Genomic DNA, 25575 nt, shown 5'->3' on the forward strand with positions numbered 1-25575 from the left:
TGCTAACCACCGAGCCACCATGCTTCCTCATCCTGTCAGCTTGTTCCCAGAGCAGACTGTCAAAGTCATTTGGCAGAATGCCTCATTGCTAAAACTTTCCAACAAGCACCAAGACATCACTTGGCTGCTGGTGTGAAGGGCACCAGATGTGAGACCCTTCACGTACACCCGGACTTTCTGTACCACCATACGCTGCCCTTGAAGTGGCTGTGGGGGCTACAGACTGTCACACACCTCCTTCTGGAATGTGCCTTTGCAAAGTAAGAGGTGCAGTGCTTTTTGTTGCGGTTCGTCCTGAACAGCTCCATGACACAGAACTCTATGTTCTACAGTCTGTTCCTCAGGACGTACACTGAGACAAATATCCACTGTGCCTGGAAGACCATCAACTCCATGAAAGACACTCTTTGGTCTGCTCGAAACTTATTAATCTTCCAGTGTAAAGAGTTGACCTTGACCAAGTGTTGCAGACTGGCACATTCCAAGGTCCAGGACTACGTGCTGAGGGACGTACTAAAGCCTGGGGCAGTTGTCACCAAGGTGCTGTGGGGAAAGACCATCACCTAAGGTCTTTCTGCCAAAGTTAAATGGGAGTCTGTTCAGTTATAGACTGTCCTGGTGCCTCAGATATATAAGTAGTATCTTGAATAAGTAAGAAATGCCTTTGGGTTTTCGCAACTGTAGAGATAGTCACACTCCAATGTCTATTTGTTCTCCGTATGCAAACTCTGTACAGAAACCGAACTGTTCTCATGATTCTGTATATGAAGATTTTTATGAATCAAGTATATTTTTTGAAAATAAAAAAAAAACAGAGATATTGGGTGGTATCATGTACTGCTTCTGGGAAATGGGAAGGAAGATAGGTGGGAGAGCCCAACTGAGTGAATGTTTACAATGAAGCTCTCTGAACTTTAAAGGCAAACCAAGTTTCCCTACAAACGTTGGGTCACCCTTTTCAAGGTCATGCACGTTCATTAAAAAGTGAGCTCATCAGAACAAAGTTCTCCAGCTGTGAGCAATATTCATTCTCTGATTTCTAACTGCACTTAAGAAGTGTGCATACAAGATACTATATTTATAGGAGTCACTGACTTGGCCTCTTAAGGGAGCATTTGTCTGCCATACCATGATTGAGCTTGGACGGTAGTAGTGTAAGTTGCATGGGATATGGAGGAGGAGTGAGGCTGGAGTATGCAGGTCAAGAAGACTGCCAAGAGACAGATGAATTCTTGATCAGTCAGGGAATCAAGGGTTTGGGAAAAAACGCAAATAAGTGGATTTGAAGAATGTCAATCAGCCATGACAGTCTTTTGGGCAGAGGTGAGAAGAATTTCTTGTCTAAGGTGGTAGTGAATTTTGGAGATTCTTTACCACAGAGGGCTGCCTGGGCTGGATCATTAAGCATATTCAAGGCTAAAAGAGACAGATTTTTAATTATTAGGGGAATTAGGGTTATGGGGAAAAGGCAGGAAAGTGGAATTGAGGATGATCAAACCAACCTTGATCATTCAGAATGGACTTCTGGATTCCTTCATGCGATGTGGGTGTTGTTGGCTTTGCCTGCATCAACTGGCATATTTAATTGTCCTTGTGGTGGCGCTGGTGAGCTGCCTTTGATCTGTTGCATCCATAATGTATAGATTGACCCACAATGCCATTAGGGAGGGAATTCCAGGATTTTGACCCAACGACATTGAAGGAATGGTGATGCATTACCAAGTCAGGATGGTAAGTGTTTTGGAGAAGAACTTGTGGGTGGTGATGTTCCCAAGTATCTGCAGCCCTTGTCCTTCTAGATGGTAGTGCTGCCTAAGGAGCCTTGTTAAATTTCTGCAGTCTAACTTGTAGATGGTACACATTACTGCTACTACACATTGGCGATGGATGGAGTGCATGTTTGTGGATGTGATGCCAATCAAACAGGCTGCCTTGTCCTGGATGGTGTCAAGCTTCTTGAGTGTTGTTGGATAAGAACTGAAAGAACTGCCGATGCTGTAAATCAGGAACAAAAACAGAAGTTGCTGGAAAAGCTCAGCAGGTCTGGCAACATCTGTGAAGGAAAAAACAGAGTTAAAGTTTCGGATTCAGTGACCCTTCCTCAGAACAAGTGTGTTTGAGTTGCATTCATTCAGGCAAATGGGGAGTATTCCATTAAAATCCTGACTTGTGCCTTGTAGATGTTGGAATCAGGTGAGATAACAGCTTTATAAGGACTGTAATGTGATCTTTAATTTCTTCACTTTTCTAATTTGTACCTAAGATTTTGTACCTAGGTATCTTTGTACCTAATATGGCGCCGGAAATGGCAGCTTTGTACACTTTTTGTTATACTCATGTATCTCTGTACTTGAGTACATGTGACAATAAATATAATTCTAATTCTAAATTGCTGCAGCATTCCTAGTCTCTGACCTGCTCTTGTAGCCATTATATTTATATGGCTAGTCCAGTTGAGTGTCTGGTCAATGGTAACCGTAGGATGTTGATGCTTGGGTATTTGGTGATGGTAATACTATTGAATGTCAAGGGATAATATTTAGATTGTCTCTTGCTGGTGATGGTCATTGCCATCACCATTATCATCAATTGTTGTAAATACCCTTTAGGGAAAGAACTATGCCATCTTTATCCATTCTGGTCTGCATATGACAAAGCATTATGCTTAACTTTTAATTGGCCATTGCATGGCCAAGCGGGTCATTCAGTTTGAGGGCAATTAGAGAGATGGGCAAAAATGCTGACCAGGCCAAAATGCACACATCCCATAAAAGTATAAAAGGACAAAGAAAAACATTGCTTAGGAGAACATAACTAATAGGTCATTCAGTCCCTTGCACTTGCCCTGGAGTTTTATAACGCCATGTCTGATCTGGCCCAGGCCTCAACTCTTTTTTTCACACCAGCTTCTCCTACCCCCAACTCAATATTTCTAAAATTTATCCATCTCCTTTTCAAATGATTTCTGTGATCTTGCCTCCAAACTCTCTGGGATAGAAAATTCCAGAGACGTGCTAAACTAACAGGAGAAATGCTTTCGCATCTGTTTTAAATGAGCATCCCCACGTTCTGAAACTATGTCCCCTAGATTGAGATTTCCCCACTAATGGCAACATCTTCTCAACAGTGACCCTGTTAATTCCCTTCAGTATCTAGTATGTTTCACCAAGATCACCACTTACTTGTCTAAATTCTAATGAATGAAAGCCTAACCCGTTTAGCCATTCTCAATAAGTTGCCCTGTTCATCCCAGAAATCGGCCTAGTAAAACTTCTGAACTGCTTCCAACACCCATATATCCTTCCTTAAATATGGAAACCAAAATTGTGTACAACATTCTAGATGTAGCCTTACCAATACTCTGTATAGTTGTAGCAAGACTTCTGTTCCTTAAACTCCAATCCCCTATTAAAAAAGGCTAAAATTCCATTTGCCTTCTTAATTACTTAATGCGTCAGCAGGCTAACTTTTTTGTGTTTTAGAACAGTACAGCACAGGAACTGGTCTTTCAGCCCACGATGATGCACAAGAACACCCAGATCCCTCTGTGTTGCAACTTTTTTTTGGAGTCTCTCTCCATTTAAAATAATAGCCTGCCTTTTAATTCTTCCTTCCAAAGAGCACGACCTCACCAGTTTAATTGAATTCTCATAAAGCAACAGACCTTAAGGGGCTGAACCTAAGAAGCTATTGATAGGTTAGTTGTTTATAAGATCTGAAGGAGAGTCACATCAGACTCAATATGTGACAAGGCCTACACACATAACGGGATGCAAAATGAAGCAGAACAGAATAGCAGACAAAAACACATCCCTCCCTGACGCACACAATGCTTTTTACACTTGGTTCAAGCAGAATGCCAGTGGAATGGTGTCACCTGTCCCCTCCCTCACTGCTGCAGAATTGGCCTTCTTGAGAGTAAACCCCACAGAACATGACTGGCCCAAATGGAGTCTCTAGCCGTGCACTCAGATCCTGTGTGAACCAGCTGGCGGGTGTATTCACTGACATCTTTACTCTCTCCTTGCTACAATTTGAAGTCCCCATCAAGACCACCATCATCCCAGTATCAAAGAAAACACATGCAACGTGCCTCAATGACTACCACCTGGGGGCTCCGAGCTCCATAATTATGAAGGGCTTCGAGAGTCTGGTCATGGCTCACGTCAACTCTAGCCTCCCAGCCTGCCTTGATCCCTTGCATTCTGCCTACTGGCAATAACAGGTCTACGACAGATGCCATCTCCCTAAGCCTACACTCATCTCTGGAACATCAGGCTCCTACTTATCGACTACAGCTCCGTCTTCAACACTCTCATCCCAACCAGACTCATCTTCAAAATCCGAGACCTAGGTCTCTGCTCCACCCTCTGCAACTGTATCCTCAGCCTCCTGACTCATAGACCACAATCAATGAAGATAGACCACAGCACCTCCTCCACAATAATCCTCAACACCAGCACCCCAGAAGGGTGCGTACTCAGCCCCCTATAGTACTCCCTGTACATTCATGACTGTGTGGGCAAATTTTGCCCGAATGCCATCTACAAGTTAGCTGATGATACCACCATTGTAGGCCGGATATCAAACAACGACGAGACAGAATACAGGAAGGAGATAGAATGCTTGAAGTTGTGATGCAAAGATAACAATCTCTCCCTCAGTGTCAGCAAAACTAAAGAGCTGGTCATTGACTTCAGTAAGCAAGGAGGAGGGCACACCCCTGTCTGCATCAATGGAGCTGAGGTGGAGATGGTTGAAAGTGTCAAGTTCCTAGGAGTGACAATCACCAAAAACATGTCCTGGACCACACCCATAGATGCGACGGTCAACAAGCACAATAAACACCTCTTTTTTTCCCAGGAGACTTAGGAAATTCAGCATGTCCATAGGACCCTCACGAACTTTTACACATGCACCATAGGAAGCATTCTATCTGGGTGCGTCATGGCTTGGTACAGCAACTGCTCTGCCCAGGACTATAAGAAACTACAGAAAGTTGTGAGCACAGACCACTGAACATCACAGAAGCCAACGTCCCACATTATCTATACTTCCTGTCACCACAGAAAAGCAGCCATCATCAAATCCCCCTCCCACCCCGGTTATAATCTCTTCCAACCTCTTCTGTCAGGCAGAAGATACAAAAGCTTAAACACACATACCAACAGGTTCAAGAACAGCTCTTCCCCACTGTGATTAGACTGCTTAATGGGCCTCTCAAATTTCAAATCTAATGTTAATCTTGCCTTGTGCACCTCCTGTGCTGCCATAACTTTGTATACCTCCCGCTGTTCAATCACCCTATGATCTGTATGTCCTTGTATGATATGATCTGCCTGTACTGCATGCAAAACAAAACTTTTCACTGTACTTGGGTACATGTGACAACAATAAATCAAATCAAATCAAATGTTAACTGTGTTTCTCTTACCACAAATGTCATCAGATCTGTTACTCTAGCATTCTGTTTGTTTTGGATTTCCAGAATTTGCAGTAGTTTACTTTTAATTCAAGCTATTTAAAGGGACCTGCAACAGACCTTATTTCATAAAAACCAAAAGAACTGCGGATGCTGTAAATCAGGAACAAAAACAAAGTTGCTGGAAAAGCTCAGCAGGCCTGGCAGCATCTGTGAAGGAAAAAAACAGAGTTAAAGTTTCAGGTCTGGTGACCCTTCTTCAGAACAAACAGACCTTATGTATGACCTAAGGACATACAGACCTTATTTCATAATGGATATGAACGCTTAGCATTGTTCTGTTCACTCTGCAAATGTCAATCAACCTGCTGGGTGTTCCCACCATTTCCAGCTTTGTTTCAGAATTCCAGCACTTTTACTTTAGCTAATTACTGCATGTTTTGGGATAAGATATCACTTGCAGAATTTCTTTCATTCAGTTAAAAAAAAAATGGCAACCTTACGAAGCTTGGAATAATTTCTTCAAGTCTCCGTCCTTTCACACACATTTCAAAATAATGACCACCCAAAAAAATCAGTTCGTTTGCATTGTGCATGCTAAGCATCATGTCTGAAAAAAAAAACTCTGCATTTCATTTTGAACCTTTATTTTTGAATACTTAATTTTGTTTTGTTCAATTTGGGCAATTATAATGAATTACTGGGTGGAAATCATCATGAGTATTTTCTAAAGCAATACCATGGTGGAGGTAAAAGACCATGATGGGAACCACAACTAATGCAATACAGTTTCTGTTGTTTTATTTGTAGCAGTCAGTCTGTCACATAATAATGGCCTGGCAGCCTCATTATTTTGCCAGCACAATATTGTATATCGTCACTTTGGCTGTTTTAACTTATGATGTGTTTGTTTTCAATAGAGTAGAAGGGATGTAGTCTGGGCTGAAGCAAGGTTCCAATACAATGTAGATTTCCAAGTTAAAGGAAATTATCCCAGATATTTGTATCCAAAAATTCTTCCACATACTGTACGTAGTTTTGCTGGAAATGAATATTGTCACTAGCTTGATGTTTTCAGACATAATTTAACTGATTGAGAACTGTAAAGCAAACAGAAGTTTGATTTAATTCTGTGTTGGCAGTTTTTGAAGTAATTGGCAGTCATTCTGTTACAGAGCAAATGGAAAAACTTATTTTTGTTCCATATGAAATGATGAAAATTGAACCAAATTTGGAGGATGACATCAAGTTAGACTGGGTCAACCACAGACTTAAGGCATGCACAAGCCCAGATAAAATTTACAACATGGGACACCATGAGTTCATTGTTTCTATGAATAAAAATTCAAGTCAAATCTTATTACCCCATTGTTTTGCTATAATCTTTGTAACACTTGTAATGACCACTTCCTACTAACTCCAATAGACTTATGTGATTCACTTGATCAGAGTTCTTCATTTTCTCCCCCAAGAACTCAATGAATTCTCATCTTAACACCCATTTTTTTTTCCAAAGGACGCATCCCATGCATCTCAAGGTTTCTCGTAATTAATAGAGGTTTGGGGGTTTACACTGCAGTGTCCATTGGCCCATTCTTCACCAATATTGTTTATTGTTAGGTAAAAGGCAAGGAAGTATTCAATCAGCTATGATTGTATTGAATGGGATAGGTTTGACAGGCTGAATGGCCTTCCCTGTTCCTAGTTGTGGTCTCTTTCTATTATGCAGCATTTGGGAGTAGACAATTAGCACCTGACACTGCGCTATGCAAACAGCGGTGTCCCAATGATTCTTTATATGGTACATATCTGCCAGTGTCATTCTCAGTATACCGACTGCAAATCTCCTGCTCTTGGACATCTGTCACCACTACTCTGTAACTGGATGCAATGTCAGTATTCTACCCCTTTGTCCTCTGCTTTATTCTTATTACAGGATCTTACGCTATAGGACAATGCAAGGAGAAATCTATATCATTATTCGTTGAATTTGCAATGGGCAGGATGTTGGGGGCGAGAACAGAAATAGGCAGAATCATAGAGTACGCAAGAAGCCCTTTGAGCCACAAAGTCTGTGCTGCCAAAAATACATTACTATCTACACTAATCCCAATTTCCCACACTAGGTCCATAGTCCCGAATGTTATGACACTTCAAGTGCTCATTCCAGTACTTTTTAAAAGGTTGTGAGGTTTCCTGCCTCAACTACCCTCCTAGGCAGTATGTTCTAATCACCCTACCAACTACCGAGTGAAAAAGGTTTTACTCAAATTCCTTCTCAACCTCCTGCCTTTCACTTTGACATTATTCCTCTTTGGTGGTCATTTAGTGCTAGCAGCTAGTATGCCATTTTCCTGGCGTCATCCCCATGCTGGAGGTAGGACTGGGAGTTGAGGGATTTACACTTGTAAACAGGAGGCAGCCAACTGAGGTGAGTGAAAGGCCAAAGGATAGGAGGCCAACTGGAGTTTTTAAGTTGATCTGCAAGAACACACAGCATCAAGAATATCAAAGGCGCTATTTTGAAGAGCTGAGATGACATAAAACAGACTATCAGGTCATTATCTTCTCATTGTTTGTATGCAAATTGGTTGCCAAATTTCTGACATTATCACTGCAGTCACTATGCTTCAAAACACTTCTATTGACTATAAAGCTATTTGGAGTATCCTGGAGTCACGAAAGGTGCTATGTAAAGAATGATCTTTCTTCTTTTTCAAGGCACTGCATCATGATACATTAAAATAGAACAGAGAAAGACTTGAAAATTGGAAGTAGATATGTTAGTAAAATCTTCAAATTGTATACATACCTAAACTGTGCATAAAATAGGCAAGGTCAGAAGCAAAAAAAGTTCACCAAGGGAAAATCTTAGCTGCATGAGGAGTACCCAGAAGTTGACATAAAGAAAAGATAGAGACAAAAAGCCAAAATCAATGGGTTGATAAATTAATCAAGACTTGAAATGTAAATCAGGTAAAATTTATAATCTTCAAACAAAATTAGGATGAATATTGCTAAATTATGAATGCTATCTTTGATATCTCACAGAGTCCATCAGAAAATTCCTCACATACAGTCTTTTGAATGAACACAAATATGCAGGGTGTAACCAAATTGGCACCTATCTTTATTAAAATGGTCATTCACCATTACAGTAATGGGAAGCAATGGGAAATAATCAGTTTACCCAAATTTTTAAGCAGGGTGCAGCCCTTTGGCAGATTACTGCTTGGTTGAGGATGAGTTACAGTCCAGAACATCAATCTGTTGGTATTGTGCAGTTTATCCAAAGATATTGTTTCGTATTTGGCAAAGTTGACCAAACAGAAAGGGAGGAAAACGCAAAAGCACTGTTGTTTTCATTAATACAAAGAAACATAAAAATGCTCAATGTAAGCCTTATTTCTCAGTTTTACACATCAGAAATCAAACTGAAAAATAGCTACAGTAGATTTTTCTCAGCACAAGAAACGTAAGGTACATAATCAATTTGTCACAAAAAAAGCTTTATCAGTTCAACTAATGAAAGATCGGGAAAAAACTCTCTATACAGAGGTAGAGTCCAGTGCACAAGGCTAAGCAAGAATCACCAGTCTAAACCAGACTGAGCGAGATTCTACTGAGACCACTTTACATTTTAAGTAAGCATCAGACTGTATGTACATACATACAATAAATAGGTTATACAATCTTTGACAAGTTTAATAAACTTCACAAAAGTACACTTGTACTCAGATAATTACAGATATCATCAATGTTCATCTCACTAAAATTCACTTGCAGTAATGTTAACATGATGATTGGTCTCCCTAAAATACTTGGAAAACTGTGTATCAAAAAAATTAAACTGATTAAATCAGTAAGGGTGTAAAATATTAATCTTGACTTAAAATTTTGGTCAAAATAGATTGGAATTTTAGGCATTGATTCAATAATTGACACAACTAATATTTTTCAAACCTAATTTTGCTCTCCTATTCTTCTGAAGACATTGTCTTTGCTAGAGAATGGTTCCACAAATGGCAGCAGCTCTCTGGGCACCTCACCCTATCAGTCATTGTTTTTTATGTGAGACTAGACAACTCAAGATGAGCATCACAGGCAGGCCCAATACTGTCTTCTGTCGGCATCCACACTGTTGCCAGCAACGGATACTGGAAAGCATGAAGCAGCTTGAACGCCTGCATTTTTTAAGTTTTAATGCTGAGGCCAATTGGAGCTCTCAAACTATTACTCCATCCCTGGTCTCTATGGCTTAGTGCTAAACTGCACATTGTATTCGTTGTTGCAGCCACTGGAGCAATGCAGTTAAGTAATTTTCATGTTTTATCGTTGTGTGGAATTTCTTCCCATTAGTTCACAACAATTTGCCTCAGATGAGCAAAATGAAACTGAAAGCAAACTCAATGAATGCACCACCCAACTCATGCTTATTGTGAACAGACATGTTGACATCACTTTGCCCAGCATTCAGGTATTTGTATTGCTTTCACTCAACAGGGCACATTGCGTTTTCAATCGGTTGTTTCATGCAGAAAGGAAATTAAGTAGGTGTTCGCCAATAAAATGGAGCAAAAACCTTCTGTTAACAAGTATGTTCAGTGTTATCTGTGCTTCAGTTTCCATCAGAGTCCTACATTGCAATCAGTCCAGTGCAAAATACAAAACTAAGCTTTATGAACAGTTGAATTTTTGGACTCATTTGTGATTAAAATTGTGCGCTAGTAACAGCAGTAAGCTTGATTTGAGTGTGAAAGATAAAATTACAAAAGCCTAGTGTGCCTTTTAAGGAATTGTACAAAAGAAATTCTGAAAACGTCCAGTAGAGGGTACTGTTGAGGTTCATAATTAGAGCATCAGAACAGAAAAGCAACTCGACTACATCTAACACCCCCCCATCCCAGACATATCTATAAATAGCAGACCCATGACAAAACCTGTCTGCATGTAATGGAACATATTGTCAAAAAGCATGCAAAAGGCAAAAAAAGTCTACAAAATTAAGAATAAGAATGCTTTTTCATACATATACAAATCTTTACTATAATGTCTGCATCTGCATGCTAACATAAACTGACAAGTCAAAGCTAAACATTAAGAAATGACAGATAATAAAATAAAAATTTGAATATATTCATAAAATGATTAGCAATATGAAAATAGAAGTGGACACCCTAATGTAGATCAAAGTGGCATCTTGTGCTTCTTGACAGCCTCTGGATTATACAGAACACTGCAGCAAAACACAAAGATGATCGTGTACTGGGACAAAAACAATGTGCGATGTCATGTGGAATATATCGAGGGCATTGGACCAGGTACTGCCCACTACATCATGTTGTGTTTGGTGTGTGCAAGACACATAAGACAAGTGTGCCAGAGCTGTCTGCTTCTTACAGTGGTTACTCACAGGACTGAAAAAGGACACCTCGGGTCTGTCCCCTGAGGGAGATACTGCCTTTGTGTATGGTATGGGTGCAACCAATAGAACCCTTAAGCACACCTCGAAACAGATTCGGAAATATAGCGTTGCTGGCCATCGTGTGACAATTCACACAAGTGGCTCATCTTTACACACCCGTGAAAGTTTTGTTCCTGCAGGCCATTAATTTACCAGTCACACCTTTAGAATAAATTAAAATGAAACACTGCCACTCCACAAATTGCTTCAGACGCGCAATAAAAACAAACCTCTTACTTTATCCACTTGCCTCTGTATCTTCCCTGCAAACAAGCCAACTGTTTAAAATGGCAATCCTTTTCCTCAATTTTCCAACTTCATATCCCCCTTTTCCATTAGTTATGTGGCTCCCGCATTAAAACCCATTTAAAGGGGGTTAGAGGCAGTGAAAATGCTCGAAATGACAGTGCTTTCTCACAAATTCATACTGTTATTTTTGTTTTCTCCAATGAGATTTCCCATTTTCCTGCGCTACACAAGATGGAGGCACTGTAAAGGCATCTTGCCAAAGTCTTTAAAAGTCTCTTTTTCTCCCCCGAGGTAAAAACTGGATGGACGACAGCAAACATACTTAAGCAAAATTGCCCACTGTTAGGGAATGATGGCCGGGGACCATCTGATCACAGTCAGATTATCTGCACTGGCTGAGCGTTTCCGAGCGGATTTCCTCAAGTCTTTATACTTGTCCTCACATAGTCGGGATAGTGCCTGCAAAATGTAAAGGTGACAAGGGTTAAAGGTGCAACAGACGGTATAAGGCACAACTGAACAAACAATGTTGAAAATGTTGGGAGTGTGCATGGGCGCCATTCTCCACTTATAGACAATGTTATACCGCAAGTTACTCAGGCAGTCAGAACAATTCATGACCTTGTGCTAACAACACTTCTAACTTTTGGACCTTCACACTTCAATTTGTCAGTTAGCAAAATATACTGCACATTCTGCTGCGCGTTTGTGTCAATAGCCTCATTTGTTGCACTGAAAGGAAACTGGTCATTGTCTACTTCTGCTTTGTAAACCAAGCATTTAAAACAGCAATCACCTGCAGGCTATTTACTCATGGTAGCAGTTATACAAATGTGACTACAATTCTCATGAAGATATTGGCCCAGATCTTCTGAACTGTCTGGAAAAGTATACTACTCTGAGTTAGAGTTACAGACTTCTGAGGGTTCTGAATCATTTACCCAAATAGTTGGAGGGAAAGTTAAAACCTGTTACAACTCCCTGGTAACTACAAAATGGAAACTCCCACCCCTCCTGAACTAAAAGACACCCTATCCCTCCTTCCACGCCAACCTGACCTGTTACCACCTCCCAGTCCAATCTCTTAATCGAACATGACCATACCCTGACCCACCAATCTGTCCCTTCATCCACCTGCCTACCAACCAACCTCCCCTCTTCACTTACCGGTCCCCTAACTCTCAAAGGGCAGAACAGCTTCTTTCTGCTCCTACGTCTTATGGCGTTATGGTCAGCTCGCCAAATGAGCATTATGGCTGGGTGCTCACCTCCTGTTATTTCCCTGTACCTCTGCACATGGACAATTATTTGAATGGAAACGGAGTTGAAAAAGCTTGAGAAACACACAAAAAAAAAATCACACAACACCCAAGAAGACAGGTGACAGGTTCTGGTGGAAGATTTACCTGCCCCTCCCTCTCGTATACTAATCAATTTTCTGTGTTCTGCCATCATTTACCAGGTTTGCAGCTTTCTCTTACAACAGCAGCAGCAGGCATCTTTATCTTGTTCAGATTCTTTTACATATTTGAACCTTGCTCCCACATTAAATGTGTTATAATGAAGCCTACTCAACACTAAAGTAACTCAAAGGGTTTCACTGTATCATTCATTTCCCTCCGAGGCATCCAACACAGAGACTGTTCCAATGAGAAACAAACTCTTTTGAGATGGTATAAAAACTATTGCAGAAGTAAAGGTCTTAAAGATTTGGTAGAATCAGGTAAATCCATAAAGGAATTGCCTTTCTTGCCACTGGTAAACTTCTACATGGATGAATACTTCAGATATTTTACTCTCTAACTTGTCCCTGAATATTACATAAATCTTGACTCCCTTACTCAGAATAGTGCAATGACCTTTCCATTTCTCCTTACATATTGAGAGCTGCAGAATCCAAAGATCTCTCAGCTCTGTGAACGCAACATGAAACAGGATACATGGGACTCGCCAAACTAAGGAATAACTCACCAAATGGCAACATTCAGAAAGCCTTGACGCTAGTAATTGTTTTTTCTATTCATTTGTGGATGTGGGCATCGCTAGCAGGCCAGCATTTCTTGCCCCATCCCTAGTTGCCCTTGAGAACGTGGTGGTGAGCCGCCTTCTTGAACCGCTGCAGTCCACCCACAATGCCAGTAGGGAGGGGATTCCAGGATTTGGACCCAGCGACAATGAAGGAACAGCGATATATTTCCATGTTAGGATGGTGAGTGGCTTGGAGGGGAACTTGGAGGTTGGGTTTTCCCATATGTTTGGTGCCCTTGTCCTTCTGGATGGAAGTGGTCGTGGGTTTGGAAGGTGCTGTCTGAGGATCTTTGGTAAATTTGTGCAGTACATCTTGTAAATAGTACACACTGCTGCTACTGAGCTCCGAAGGTGGAAGGAGTAGATGCTTGTGGATGTAGTGCCAATCAAGTAGGCTGCTTTGTCCTGGATGGTGTCAAGCTTCTTGAGTATTGTTGGGGCTGCACTCATCCAGGCAAGTGGGGAGTATTCCATCACACTCCTGACTTGTGCCTTGTAGATGGCGGATAGGCTTTGAGGAGTCAGGAAGTGAGTTACTCGCCGCAGTATTCCTAGTTTCTGGCCTGCTCTTGTAGCCACTGTGTTAATGTGTTGAGTCCAATTGAGTTCCTGGTCAATGGTAACCTGTAGGATGTTGATAGTGGGGGATTCAGTGATAGTAACACCAATGAATGTCCAGGGGCAGTGGTTAGATTGTCTCTTGTTGGTGATGGTCATAGCTTGGCATTTGTGTGGCGCGAATGTCACTTGTCACTTATCAGCCCGAACCTGGATATTGTCCAGATCTTATTGCATTTGAACATGGACTGCTTCAGTACCTGAGGAATCACAAATGGTGCTGAACATCAGCAAACATCCCCACTTCTGACCTTATTATGGAGGGAAGGTCATTGATGAAGCAGCTGAAGATGGTTGGACCTAGGACACCACCCTGAGGAACTCTTGGAGAGGTGTCTTGGAGCTGGATCTTCCTATATGTCAGGTATGACTCCAACCATCACAGAGTTTGCGCCATGATACCCATTGATTCCCGTTTTGCTGGGTTCCTTGATGCCACACTCAGTCGAATGCAGCCTTGATATCAAGGGGCTGTCACTCTCACCTCACCTCTGGAATTCAGCTCTTTTGTCCATGTTTGAACCAAGGCTGTAATGAGATCAGGAGCTGAGTGACCCTGGCGGAATCCAAACTGGGTGTCGCTGAGCAGGTTATTGCTGAGTAGGTGCTGCTTGATAGCACTGTTGATGACACCTTCCATCACTTTACTGATGATTGAGAGGAAACTGATTGGGCGGTAATTGGCTGGGTTGGATTTGTTCTGCTTTTTGTGTACAGGCCATACTTGGGTAATTTTCCACATTGTCAGGCAGTATTGTAACTGTACTGGAACAGCTTGGCTAGGGGAGTGGCAAATTCTGGAGCACAAGCCTTCAGTACTATTGCCGGAATGTTGTCAGGACCCGTAGTCTCTGCAGTATCCAGTGTCTCCAACTGCTTCTTGTTATCACGTGGCATGAATCGAATTGGCTGAAGACTGGTATCTGTAATGCTGGGGACCACTGGAGGAGGTTGAGATGGATCATCCACTCGGCACTTCTGGCTGAAGATTGCTGCGAATGCTTCAGCATTATCTTTTGCACTGAGGGGCTGAACTCTTCCATCATTGAGGATGGAGATATTTGTGCAGCCTCCTACTCCACTGAGTTGTTTAATTGTCCACCACCATTCACGACTGGATGTGGCAGGACTGCAGAGCTTAGATCTGATCCATTAGTTGTGGGATCGCTTAGCTCTGTCTATCGCTGTTTGGCGTGCAAGTAGTCCTGTTTAGTGGCTTCACCAGGTTGATACCTCATCTTCAGGTATGCCTGGTGCTGCTCCTGGCATGCCCTCCTGCACTCTCCATTGAAACAGGGTTGATCCCCTGGCTTGATGGTTGAATGGGGGATATGCCGGGCCATGAGGTTACAGATTGTGCTGAAGTACAATTCTGCTGCTGTTGATGGCCCACAGCACCTTATGGATGCCCAGTCTTGAGTTGCTAAATCTGTGCAAAGTCTGTCCCCATTTAGCACGGTGATAGTGCCACACAACATGATGGAGGTTGTTCTCAATGTGAAGGTGGGATTTTGTCTCCACAAGGACTGTGCGATGGTCACTCTTACTGATACTGTCATGGACAGATGCAACTGCAGCTGGCAGATTGATAAGAATGTGTTCAAATATGTTTTTCCCTCTTGTTGGTTCCCTCACCACCTGCCACAAACTCAGTCTAGCAGCTATGTTCTGTAGGACCCGGTCAGTAATACTGCTGCCGGCCACTCTTGGTGGTGGACATTGAAATGCCCCGCCCAGAGTACATTTTGTGCCCTTGCCATCCTCAGTGCTTCCTCTAAGTGTTGTTCAACATAGAGGACAGCAATCCATCAGGTGAAGGAGGATAGTTTGTCGTCATCAGCAGAAGATTTCCTTGCCCATGTTTAACATGTGTTGTTCAACATTGAGGAGTACCGTTTCATCAGCTGAGGGAGGTCAGTATGTGGTAATCAGCAGGAGGTTTCCTTGCCCATGTTTAACCTGAAGCCATGAGACTTGATGGGGCCCAGAGTCAATGTTGAGGACTCCCAGGGCAACACCCTCCCAACTGTATACCACCGTGCCGCCACCTCTGCTCAGTCTGTCCTGCCAGTGGGACAGGACATATCCAGGGATGGTAATTGTGGTGTCTGGGACATTGTCTGTACGGTATTGAGAGGCAAGCTGTATCATTGGCAGATAGATGTCTATCTAGGATTGAAATAAGCAGGTCAGGCAAGACAAGCTTAGACAGTGACCTGAGTCGGGGACATTGTTTACAGTTTAAAGTTGGCACCGTTTACCAATACCCAAACACCTCTGTCTACTGTAGTACAATCGGATTGTGTGTGATTATAAAAAGTCTGTCATGAATATCTTCACCATTACTCATTTAATGGTTCAATTCCTTTTAGAAAACTGATTGCATTGCTCCCTCAGAGATAAATGCATTTTCTCAAATGATTACTACTCCCAACCAATCGATCACTGCTCTAAACAGACAGCAATAGAATCATTATTAATCGCAAATAATACCGAGAGTAGCAGCATCTAAATTAATCCAAGCTACTCAAGGAGCTTTCAAAACAAAGTTACTTTCCACAGTTCAATTATATACACGTGAAAAAGACAGTCAGTACCTGTTACACTCGTAATTCAGCATCATCTCAAAGTAGAAGAACATCATACTTATGAAGTTCTATTTCATAACGCACTGTCATGAATAGGTTATGATTTATCTCTGCATTCAATTACAGAATCAAAAATGACTTGATTCCTGCAATTAGGTGCAAGTATAAATCATTATCTTATCAATAAATCATCAGAGAATTAATAAAATCAGGACAGGTTCAGGGAAAAAAGGAGCATTACAAACAGTTCCTGTGCTTTATGGAATGTATACACATCATTAAGGGGACAAATGTTTAAAATTATATTTCAATCCAGGCCACCATCAGGACACACTCCAAGATGGCTGCATCAGATGTCTATCTTTTCAATTTGACCACAATGTTATTTCCTGCCATATTTTACAGTAAATATAAGCCTGCGCTTTAAGGCGGTGAAATTTAATCACCTCTTGGCAAGTGCTGACAAATTGAGAGCAATGTTAAGTAGAGAATGACATTTGCATCAAAATTGAGGGGTACTTAAGATATTCCTTAACTTAACAGCAAAGCTAAAGAACTCATAAGTTATCTGGTTCCGAACGTTGGATTACAGTTGAATGAATTCTTTAGCCATCTGTTTCCTTTTTCTTTTAAACAATCTTCTAATATTTTCATTTATAAGCTTTGCTGAGTCATAATGTGTTTTGCTTCTGTCAACCTGTTCTGACTTATGGCCACTTTTCAACTTTAATTTTGACTTGTCTCTGGATAAGTTCAGTTGCACACTGAGGCACGGTTTTACAGAAGCTAGTAACCATGCTGCCAAGATTTCTAAATAATCACGTATCATGTATGATTCTCAAGACTTCAGATTGAAAAATTATTCAATAAAACACCAGTCTGTCCTCACATCATCCATGCGTGCCAGTATTCCAGTGGGAATCAATGCAAAGTGATTCAGACGAAAACATGAATCAATTCATTTATTCCCCAGAACAGGCTCATTGTCATCAATTATCTACATCCTACAAATGGCATAAGTTCAAGGTGAATGACCAGTCATGTTTCATGTTGAGATTAATGAGATCAATACAGATGGGAGACTGAACCAGAGACTTTCTCAGCCTTGTGGGCTCATTACCACTGATGCCCAAATGTCATTTTTCAAAATTATACAAATATTTTCTTATTTGTTCGAAAGCAATGCCCTCACAGGGCCAGAACTACAAACAAGCATCATTTTTGGCAACATGGCATAATTATAAATGGACAGCTCAACTCCAAGCCACATGAGACTGCTGGTGAATGACAATGTGAGAACCTCACCTCAAGTTTCTGTGCCCTTTCCCTGCTGAGCGGCTCCAATGGGAAGCTAAGGTTATTGGCTTCTGCTAGGGAACGTAGATCGAAGTAATACTTTGCGTAAACACTGGACGGCACATTGATATTGAACTGAAGCAGCTCTAAAAACTGACGCTCCAGCTCATTCCTGTAGGAAGAGAGGGGGAAAATTATGAATGGTGTGTGAGCACGTGCAGACATCTGCAGGACAGACAGAAAAGACGGACACAAAGGTTGACACATCACAAGACAACAAAACACCAGCTGACACATTATTTCTAGTTCTGGACCCATTATGAAGGATTATTGAGTTGCTGCAGAAGAGATATACCTGAATAATTTCTAGGATAAGTAATTAGTTATTTTGGGAGAAAAATTGGATTTTCGCCTTTTAGCAGAGAAGGCAAGAGATGTGACAGAGATATTAAGGGTCATAATGGATTTGGAATGAGCAAATAAAAAGAAATGTTATCAATCATTGAAGGATCAAGAGGTAGCATAAGAAAAATCCCTTTTCCCATAACAATGAATAGGCTTTGAAATATACTGTGTCATAGGATACAGATTTAACAGTAACCTTCAAAGGGAACTGGATAAACACTAGAAGGTGGCAAATAGGAAAACGAGGACTAACTCGATTCTTCTTTGAAAAAAAGCAGACTTGATGGGCTGAATGGCCTCTGTTCGCTGTATGTTTCTATGCAAAGAAGATCACACAATCTACAGATATTAGGAATTTTAAAAACAGTATGGAAACAGCAAGATCCTGATTTTAGACTTAACATTAATGTCAAGTGCAATTGTAAGTAGTCCTCCATTCCAATATCTAAGCCATAAAATTCAAACAAAGAATGAAGTCAAATTACAGTCAGATCTGGCTAGTCTCCAGATGGCATTTACAGCCAAGGCTTACTGCAGTGTGCAACTCTAATGAACACTTATTTTACTGTGATGCCATAGTCAAGTAAGCAAAGGGCTGCTCTCTTATTAGAGAGAGACACTGGTAATGATTTAACCTGAGGGACCACCATACCTCAGATGGGGCAGGGGTGGGGGGTACAGGTTGATAAGGAGAGTTCTTCATGCTAACCTGATGGGAATTGAACCCGCGCTATTGGCATCGCACTACTTCACAAACCAACCATCCTGCCAACTGAGCTAAACCAACCCTCAATTAACACGAATACCAGAATACCTAATAAAAGATAAAAATCAATGTTATTGTTCTATAAAGAGCATTTGTATACTACGGAGTCTAAAATGTATTATTAACACTGTAATTTGAGCATTGATGAAAAATGACATATAACGTCAATGCTTTTCATCTTACACCTTTCAGGACAATTCACAAGAAAGACCAAAGTAAGGAAAAACAAAATATATACTGTGTGAGAGGATGATGCTGATTAGTTGGCAAGTGGACAATGATTTCCAGGGGCATGTCTCAGAAAATCTTAGAATCCCTACAGTGTGGAAGCATGCCATTCGGCCCATCGGGTCCACACTGACGCTCTGAAGAGCATCCCACCCCCTTACCCTATCCTTGTAACCCTGTATTTCCCATGGCTAACCCACCTAGCCTGTACATCCCAGGACACTAGGAGCAATTTAGCATGGCCAATCCATATAACCTACACATCTTTGTAGGAGGAAACCCATGCAGACACGGGGAGAATGTGCAAACTCCACACGGACAGTCGCCCGAGGGTGGAATTGAACCCGGATTCCTGGCGCTGTGAGGCAGAGTGCTAACCACTGAGCCACCATGCTGCCCCTGAAAATGCACAGAAGAAAACAGGAACTACACCACATTTTACAAGAACTATTTGAAACTGTCTTATTACAAATATCAGAAGGAAAGATGTAACCCTTTTACCACCACAAAAACCCTACAGAATCTCAAACCTCAGTGAAGGGTCACCCCTGTCTCCATATTAAATTTCCTTGTTTGCAGGCATGACTATAATCACTTACTTTTCAGCTAAATTCAAACATTTACTCAGTGCTGTTTTCTTTAGTTAATGCCTTGTCCCGAGACCCTTAAATAAACTGTCAACACAGCTCACATATGTGTTTCTTAAACAAATCTCTTCAAGAGACTTATCCTCTTCTCTGACGCCTCAACAGGGGAGGCAAGAGCTTAATGATATTATCGCTGGACTGTTAATCCAGAGACCGAGGAAATGTTCTAGGGACCTGGGTTCAAATTCCGCCATGGCAGATGGAATTTGAATTTAACAAAAAGCTGGAACTAAGATGACCATGATGACCATGATCAATTGTTGGAAAAACCCATCTGGTTCACTAGTGTCCTTTAGGAAAGGAAACCGTTATTCTTACCTGGTCTGGACTACATGTGACTCCAGGCCCACAGTAACGCGATTGATTGATTAGGGTAACAGAATGGGGTAATAAATGCTAGCCTAGCCAGCAATGCCCTCATCCCATGGATGAATAGTAAAAACAAAACAGCCTTCTGTTTCTGGAGCTTTGTTTTTACTGACTTTCATTCCACTGAGTACTGCTAGGAGACTGGTAATGATTGCAATGCTCAGATGTTAGGGTCCTCTTTTCTCTAAATGGTGCTGCACACTGCCTGACTTCTTCTAGATTGTTCTAGACTTTTGTCGCTACGCAACAGCACTTTCATCACTCTTCTATCTTTTCTCCTAATGCACTGAAGTCTTCATCTCAAATGGCCTCATTAAAGTGCATGTAAACAAATCAAATCTCCTAACTCGTCTTTGCCAACCACAAACAGAAAAAAAGTGAAAACAAAGTAAAAAAAAGCCTTCTCTTTTTTAACACAAGGAAAATTTCAACTTAACACGACCTTGCACTTTATAACCTAAGGTGTCAGACAACAGTGACACTATACAATGAATCTTCATCACACATACCAGAATTTCCAAAGTGCAACAAAATGGGACCGGAAAATCAGCTCCAGCACTTTCAGACACCAGGGACACAATGGAAACATTCTTGGCACAACCTCAGTTCAGGGGAATGGTTTTTGTCCCCATTGCTGCCAATGCAGAGATAGAAGCAAGGAGAAGGCTGAGTGGGCTTAGGACTTCTTGCACTTTCTAACTCACGGAGATGTCATTTCCTAAAGCTTACCAGAACCTCTCTTGGCCAGCTGATACTTCCCACCTCGTCCTGTCTTGTCAAACTCCCTAGAGTGCAGGACCAGTTCGATAACTGTTAAAAACAGGCTTCCCCTGACCCACATGCACAGTGTCTCATGCAAAGCTGAAGTAGGCCGCAATCAAGCTTTAGTAAGTGGCTCAGTCATCTTAAAACATCAACAATGGTGAAATGGCACTGGGGGGCAGGAACAGAGCATTCTCATCATGTTTAGAAAACAAGACCAAACCTTAACAGCTCCCTGTTCTTTTCATGTTGGGTGAGGTTAAAATCAAAGCTCCATGTCTTCAGATGATATCAGCAAGGGGCAGTACATAAATGAGGAGGTCAAGAATAGCTTCTCTGGGTATACAGGCCTACTTGCATGGGACAGGGGAGGAGCTATGGCTGGAGATTCTGATGTTATAACTATATAAGAGAGTGCAGTCTCACTGAGATGAGCAAAGCAGGAAATGCATTGATTAAGTGCAATGTGGTCAACTATGCAGCAAGGTTTAAGAAAAATAATACATCCTACAGTTATGGGCCAGACCACACTCCCTCAAAATATATTAAGAAGGTAGTTTAGTCCCTAACATTTTCTTATTTTAAAGCTAAGTGTAAGATGTTGTGTTCCAGATGCAATTCAATTGGTCACATTACTTGACTTTAAGCAAAACACACTTTATTTTTACACTTCAGTTAAATACAGACAAAACAAAAATAAGAGAATTAGCTTAAGTGTAACTATTGAAATGCTTAACAAAATTATATCCATATTAAGTACTACGAATTAGCTGTTCTAATATTAACATCCCATAAACACACCCTTGGCAAAGGCCAATACAGTAAAATAGATCATCCCAATTTCAGCAGCAGGAAGAGAATTGCAGCTTTTAGCTGTAACAGTGAGAGGTACAAGAGCTTCCACATCCAGCTCAAGAGCCCAGCAACTGCAGAAAACTAAAACTAAAAATCCTGCTTCTGTGGGAGCTTGACCCCATCCATTCAGACTGCTTCTATGGATCCATCTTAAAAACAAACACACCAAAGCTTCACAAACCATTTATTTGATTGGCTTTGAGCAGACTGCACATCACCTCTCTCCCAACCTTTCTTCACAAAAAAAAGGACAAAATACATCTTTAAAAGCCATAGTATCATCATGCTACATGAAGGACAATTTGTGACTTTGATTTTGGCCATTTCAGTGCTGTAGCAGGGACAGAAAACTGACCGAAGATCGAAATGCCAAGTTGCAAAACAAGCCAGGGATGAATTTGGGAGGAAGAATTTCAAAGGACTTTTGAAAGGAAAAAGAAATGCTGAAGATACTGTGGGAGTTTCCAAGTTCAGAGGAAACTGGAATGAGTTTTTGAGGACAGTGATGACATACATTTTGAAGGTGGGAGTGACAGCTCCTGAGCAGAGAGAACGAGCAAGGCACTTTTGTTGATCAGCAGATAAACAGAAATACAGCCAACAGAGCAAGGGTCACTGGTATATTCAGATCTCATAGGCATGGCAGATGTTGAGATGAAGAACTAGTATAAACATAGGATTGGATAGAAACAACAGGAGACAGATCATAGTTAAATTCTGAGGTTCATTGAGAGGATAGCTTGTCAGTTTAGAAAATTAACAAAAGCATTATAAATGTTTTGTGATCAACATTGAAAGGATTTTTGGCACTCACATGTCTTCCACCGTGATATCTTTAAGGATTTGGCAGTAGTCCACATTCCAAACAGCCTGATCATCCCATACCTTGGATGCAAGCAGGATGGCTCCTAACACAATCCGCTTCCAGTTACTAGGGCAGATATCAATCTCTGCATATGTTAACAGTCTTTCAAGATACACCTGGAATTAATGAATTAAAAAGATAAACATTACAGAAATCTAACCAAAGTTTTATCACTTGCTTCTTCATATTTTTCCTGAACTGCGGGGCGATCATTAATATTCACTGCAACAATATGTATTTGTATTGTGTAATATGATTAAAAGGGTATAAATTTCTCAGCTTCACTGCTGGACACCCTGAATGACCAAGAGATGTCACTGGAATTGGACAATACTAGAGTCTGAACCAAGGTTGGAAACAGAGGCAGACAATGCGTGAAAATTCCAGTTCTGGCCAACATGCTGGGTTTCCAATACTGTTCCCTGTGCTGGCTAGTTTTTTTTATTTTTATTTTGGAAGACCCATCCCCAAATCAGCCAAAATTCTAATTAAACAAATAAAGTATCAAACAACACTCATGAGTGCTAAGAATTGGGCGAGTAAGGAAGTCAGGTAAAGAGGGGAGAAAAGGTGCTCCTTTGCTTGTTCTAACTTCATCACACAAAAGGACGTGCCTTTTATTCTGCTACAGGGAAAGGAGGTAAGCATCTCATAACTGTCTGTTTAAGGTCTATTCCATTCCTAAAGCTTAAAATAGTACAGAAACTAATGAAAAAAATGTAAAAAGGGAACTTATTGAAGAAAATGATTAAGCAGTGAATTAAAACACATTGAGGATGACTAGAGAGCGGATAATGGCATGACTGCAACATGTAGGAGTGCCTGGATGATGGAGATCCTGGGCAAACATAACTGTGGCAAGTGTTTGCGGCTCAAGGAGCTTCAGCTCAGTGATTAAACTGAAGGCTGAGCTGCAGACCTTGTGACATGTCAGGGAACAGGAAAGCTCCCTGGTGCAATGAAAACAGCCTCTTCTCTCAAGATCAGAGAAACTAAAGAACTGATCATTGACTTCAGAAAGGAAGGAGGAGAACACACCTCCATCTACATCAATGGAACTGAGATTGAGAGAGTGGAAAGCGCCAAATTCCTCGGAGTGACAATAACCAACAACCTGTCCTGGACTTCTCACATAGGTGCAACAGTCAAGAAGGCACAACAATGCCTCTTCTTCTTCAGGCGGCTCAGGAAATTTGGCATGTCCATAAGGTCCCTCACCAACTTCTCCAGATGCACCATTGAAAGCATATTGTCCAGGTGCAAAACAGCCTGGTATGGCAACTGCTCTGCCCAGGACTGTAAGAACCTACAGAAGGTGGCGGCAGGGTGGCTCAGTGGTTAGCACTGCTGCCTCACAGCACCAGGGACCCGGGTTCAATTCCATCCTCGGGTGACTGTCTGTGTGGAGTTTGCACATTCTCCCTGTGTCTGCATGTGTTTCCTCTGGGTGCTCCAGTTTCCTCCCACAGTCCAAAGATGTGCAGGCTATGTGTATTGGCCATGCTAAATTGCCCGTAGGGTTCAGGGATGTGTAGATTAGGTGGGTTATCGGTTTGGGTGGGATTCTCCGAGGGTCGGTGTGGACTTGTTGGGCCGAAGGGCCTGTTTCCACACTGTAGGGATTCTATGATTCTATGAAGTGGTGTGCAAAGCCCAGACCATCATGGAAGCCAACCTTCCATCCCCGGACTCTATTTACATAGCTCACTGCCGTAGAAAGGCTGCCAGCATCGTCAAAGACCCACCACACCCTGGTAATAATCTCCAACAACCTCTTCCATCAGGCAGAAGATACAGAAGCCTGAACACATGCACAAGCAGGTTCAGGAATAGCTTCTTCTTGGCCGTTATCAGACTGATGAATGAACTCTCTAGCCTCAAATAATGATTGATTTTGCTAATGTTGATCTTGCCTAATGCACGCCCTATGCAATGTAACCTGTACCTCTGTCTAAGTCATTTTGATCCGTACATCCTTGCTTACTATGATCTGCCTGCAGTCTCGTAAATGAAGCTTTTCACTGTACTTCTGTACACGTGACAATAAATCAATCAATACTTTCTACCAGGAGGCAGGTACACACCTTTAGATACGGACCCAGTAACAATGAAGTTACAGCGATATAGGATGGTGTGTGCGACTTGAAGGGTGATCTTGCATGTGGTGCTATATCCTGGCTATTCTTTGTGGTACAGGTTGAAGGTTTGAAAAGTTGTCAACGAAACTAAGTAGTTAAGTACTATAAGCATAACTGATATGAGCAGAGATGACTGTACATAAAACCCTGTCTGCATGCAACATAAAGCAATGTTAGTAGTGACAACAGAACTTAAGTGATTTAACAAAACACTTTTGAAAGAATGTTTAAGATCAAACGTGATATTATATAGTAGTTACAAGACAAAAATTAATCATTCAGGCCATTTTTCAACACTATTTATGCTTCACAAATGTCTCCTACCACTCTATTTCATCTCAATCTACTAACTTATGCTATTATATTCAAGCCAATCTTTGGATAATACAATTTTTTATGAATTCCTCATTGAATTTATTACTGTATTGTTACTTTACTATCTCCTAGTCCACAAAAAAGTGAAAACATCGTCTCTACATCAACCCCATCAAACTCTATTAGCTCATTACTCAGTCTTATACAGGAAAGTTTCCCAAGCTGGTCACTCTATATAAATGAGAAGATTACCTTTAAACTGTAAAGCTACTCCTCACTTAAAGTTGAGACTGCATTCCTGAAAATTGTGTCTTTAAGTGAAGCATGATTTCTCATAGGAAATAATTACAAAGCTGGAGTTGAGTTCCTGCAGACATGCTCAGAACAAAAAAATGTCCAGGTTGAAATACTGCACCGCACATGAATAGTAGTGTGTAATACAAACTGAAATAACTTGCAAAACAAAATAACCACTAAATATCAGTTAAGTCATTAGTCAGTCAAGTTCTTTATCAGAGGTAAACAACTTTGAAACACTATTTTGTTTAAATTGTGTGCAT

At 41.3% G+C, this 25575-nt stretch overlaps 1 protein-coding gene across 2 annotated transcripts in view; it reads right to left on the reverse strand.

Moving 5' to 3' along the window:
* Nucleotides 1-8524: 8524 nt before the first annotated feature.
* ccny (cyclin Y) overlaps nucleotides 8525-25575 on the reverse strand; it is a 242511-nt gene continuing 225460 nt past the window's right edge. For both annotated transcript variants that reach the window (XM_048616197.1, XM_048616201.1), the window contains exons 8-10: nucleotides 22512-22678; nucleotides 17675-17837; nucleotides 8525-11594 (exon numbers count right to left, since the gene is read on the reverse strand). In XM_048616197.1, the coding sequence (XP_048472154.1) occupies nucleotides 11478-11594; nucleotides 17675-17837; nucleotides 22512-22678 (447 nt within the window). In that variant the 3' untranslated portion in view covers nucleotides 8525-11477. The remainder of the gene's footprint in view (nucleotides 11595-17674; nucleotides 17838-22511; nucleotides 22679-25575) is intronic.

This window comes from Rhincodon typus, chromosome 2, assembly GCF_021869965.1.
Source record: "Rhincodon typus isolate 14 chromosome 2, sRhiTyp1.1, whole genome shotgun sequence".
Lineage (NCBI taxonomy): Eukaryota > Metazoa > Chordata > Chondrichthyes > Orectolobiformes > Rhincodontidae > Rhincodon > Rhincodon typus.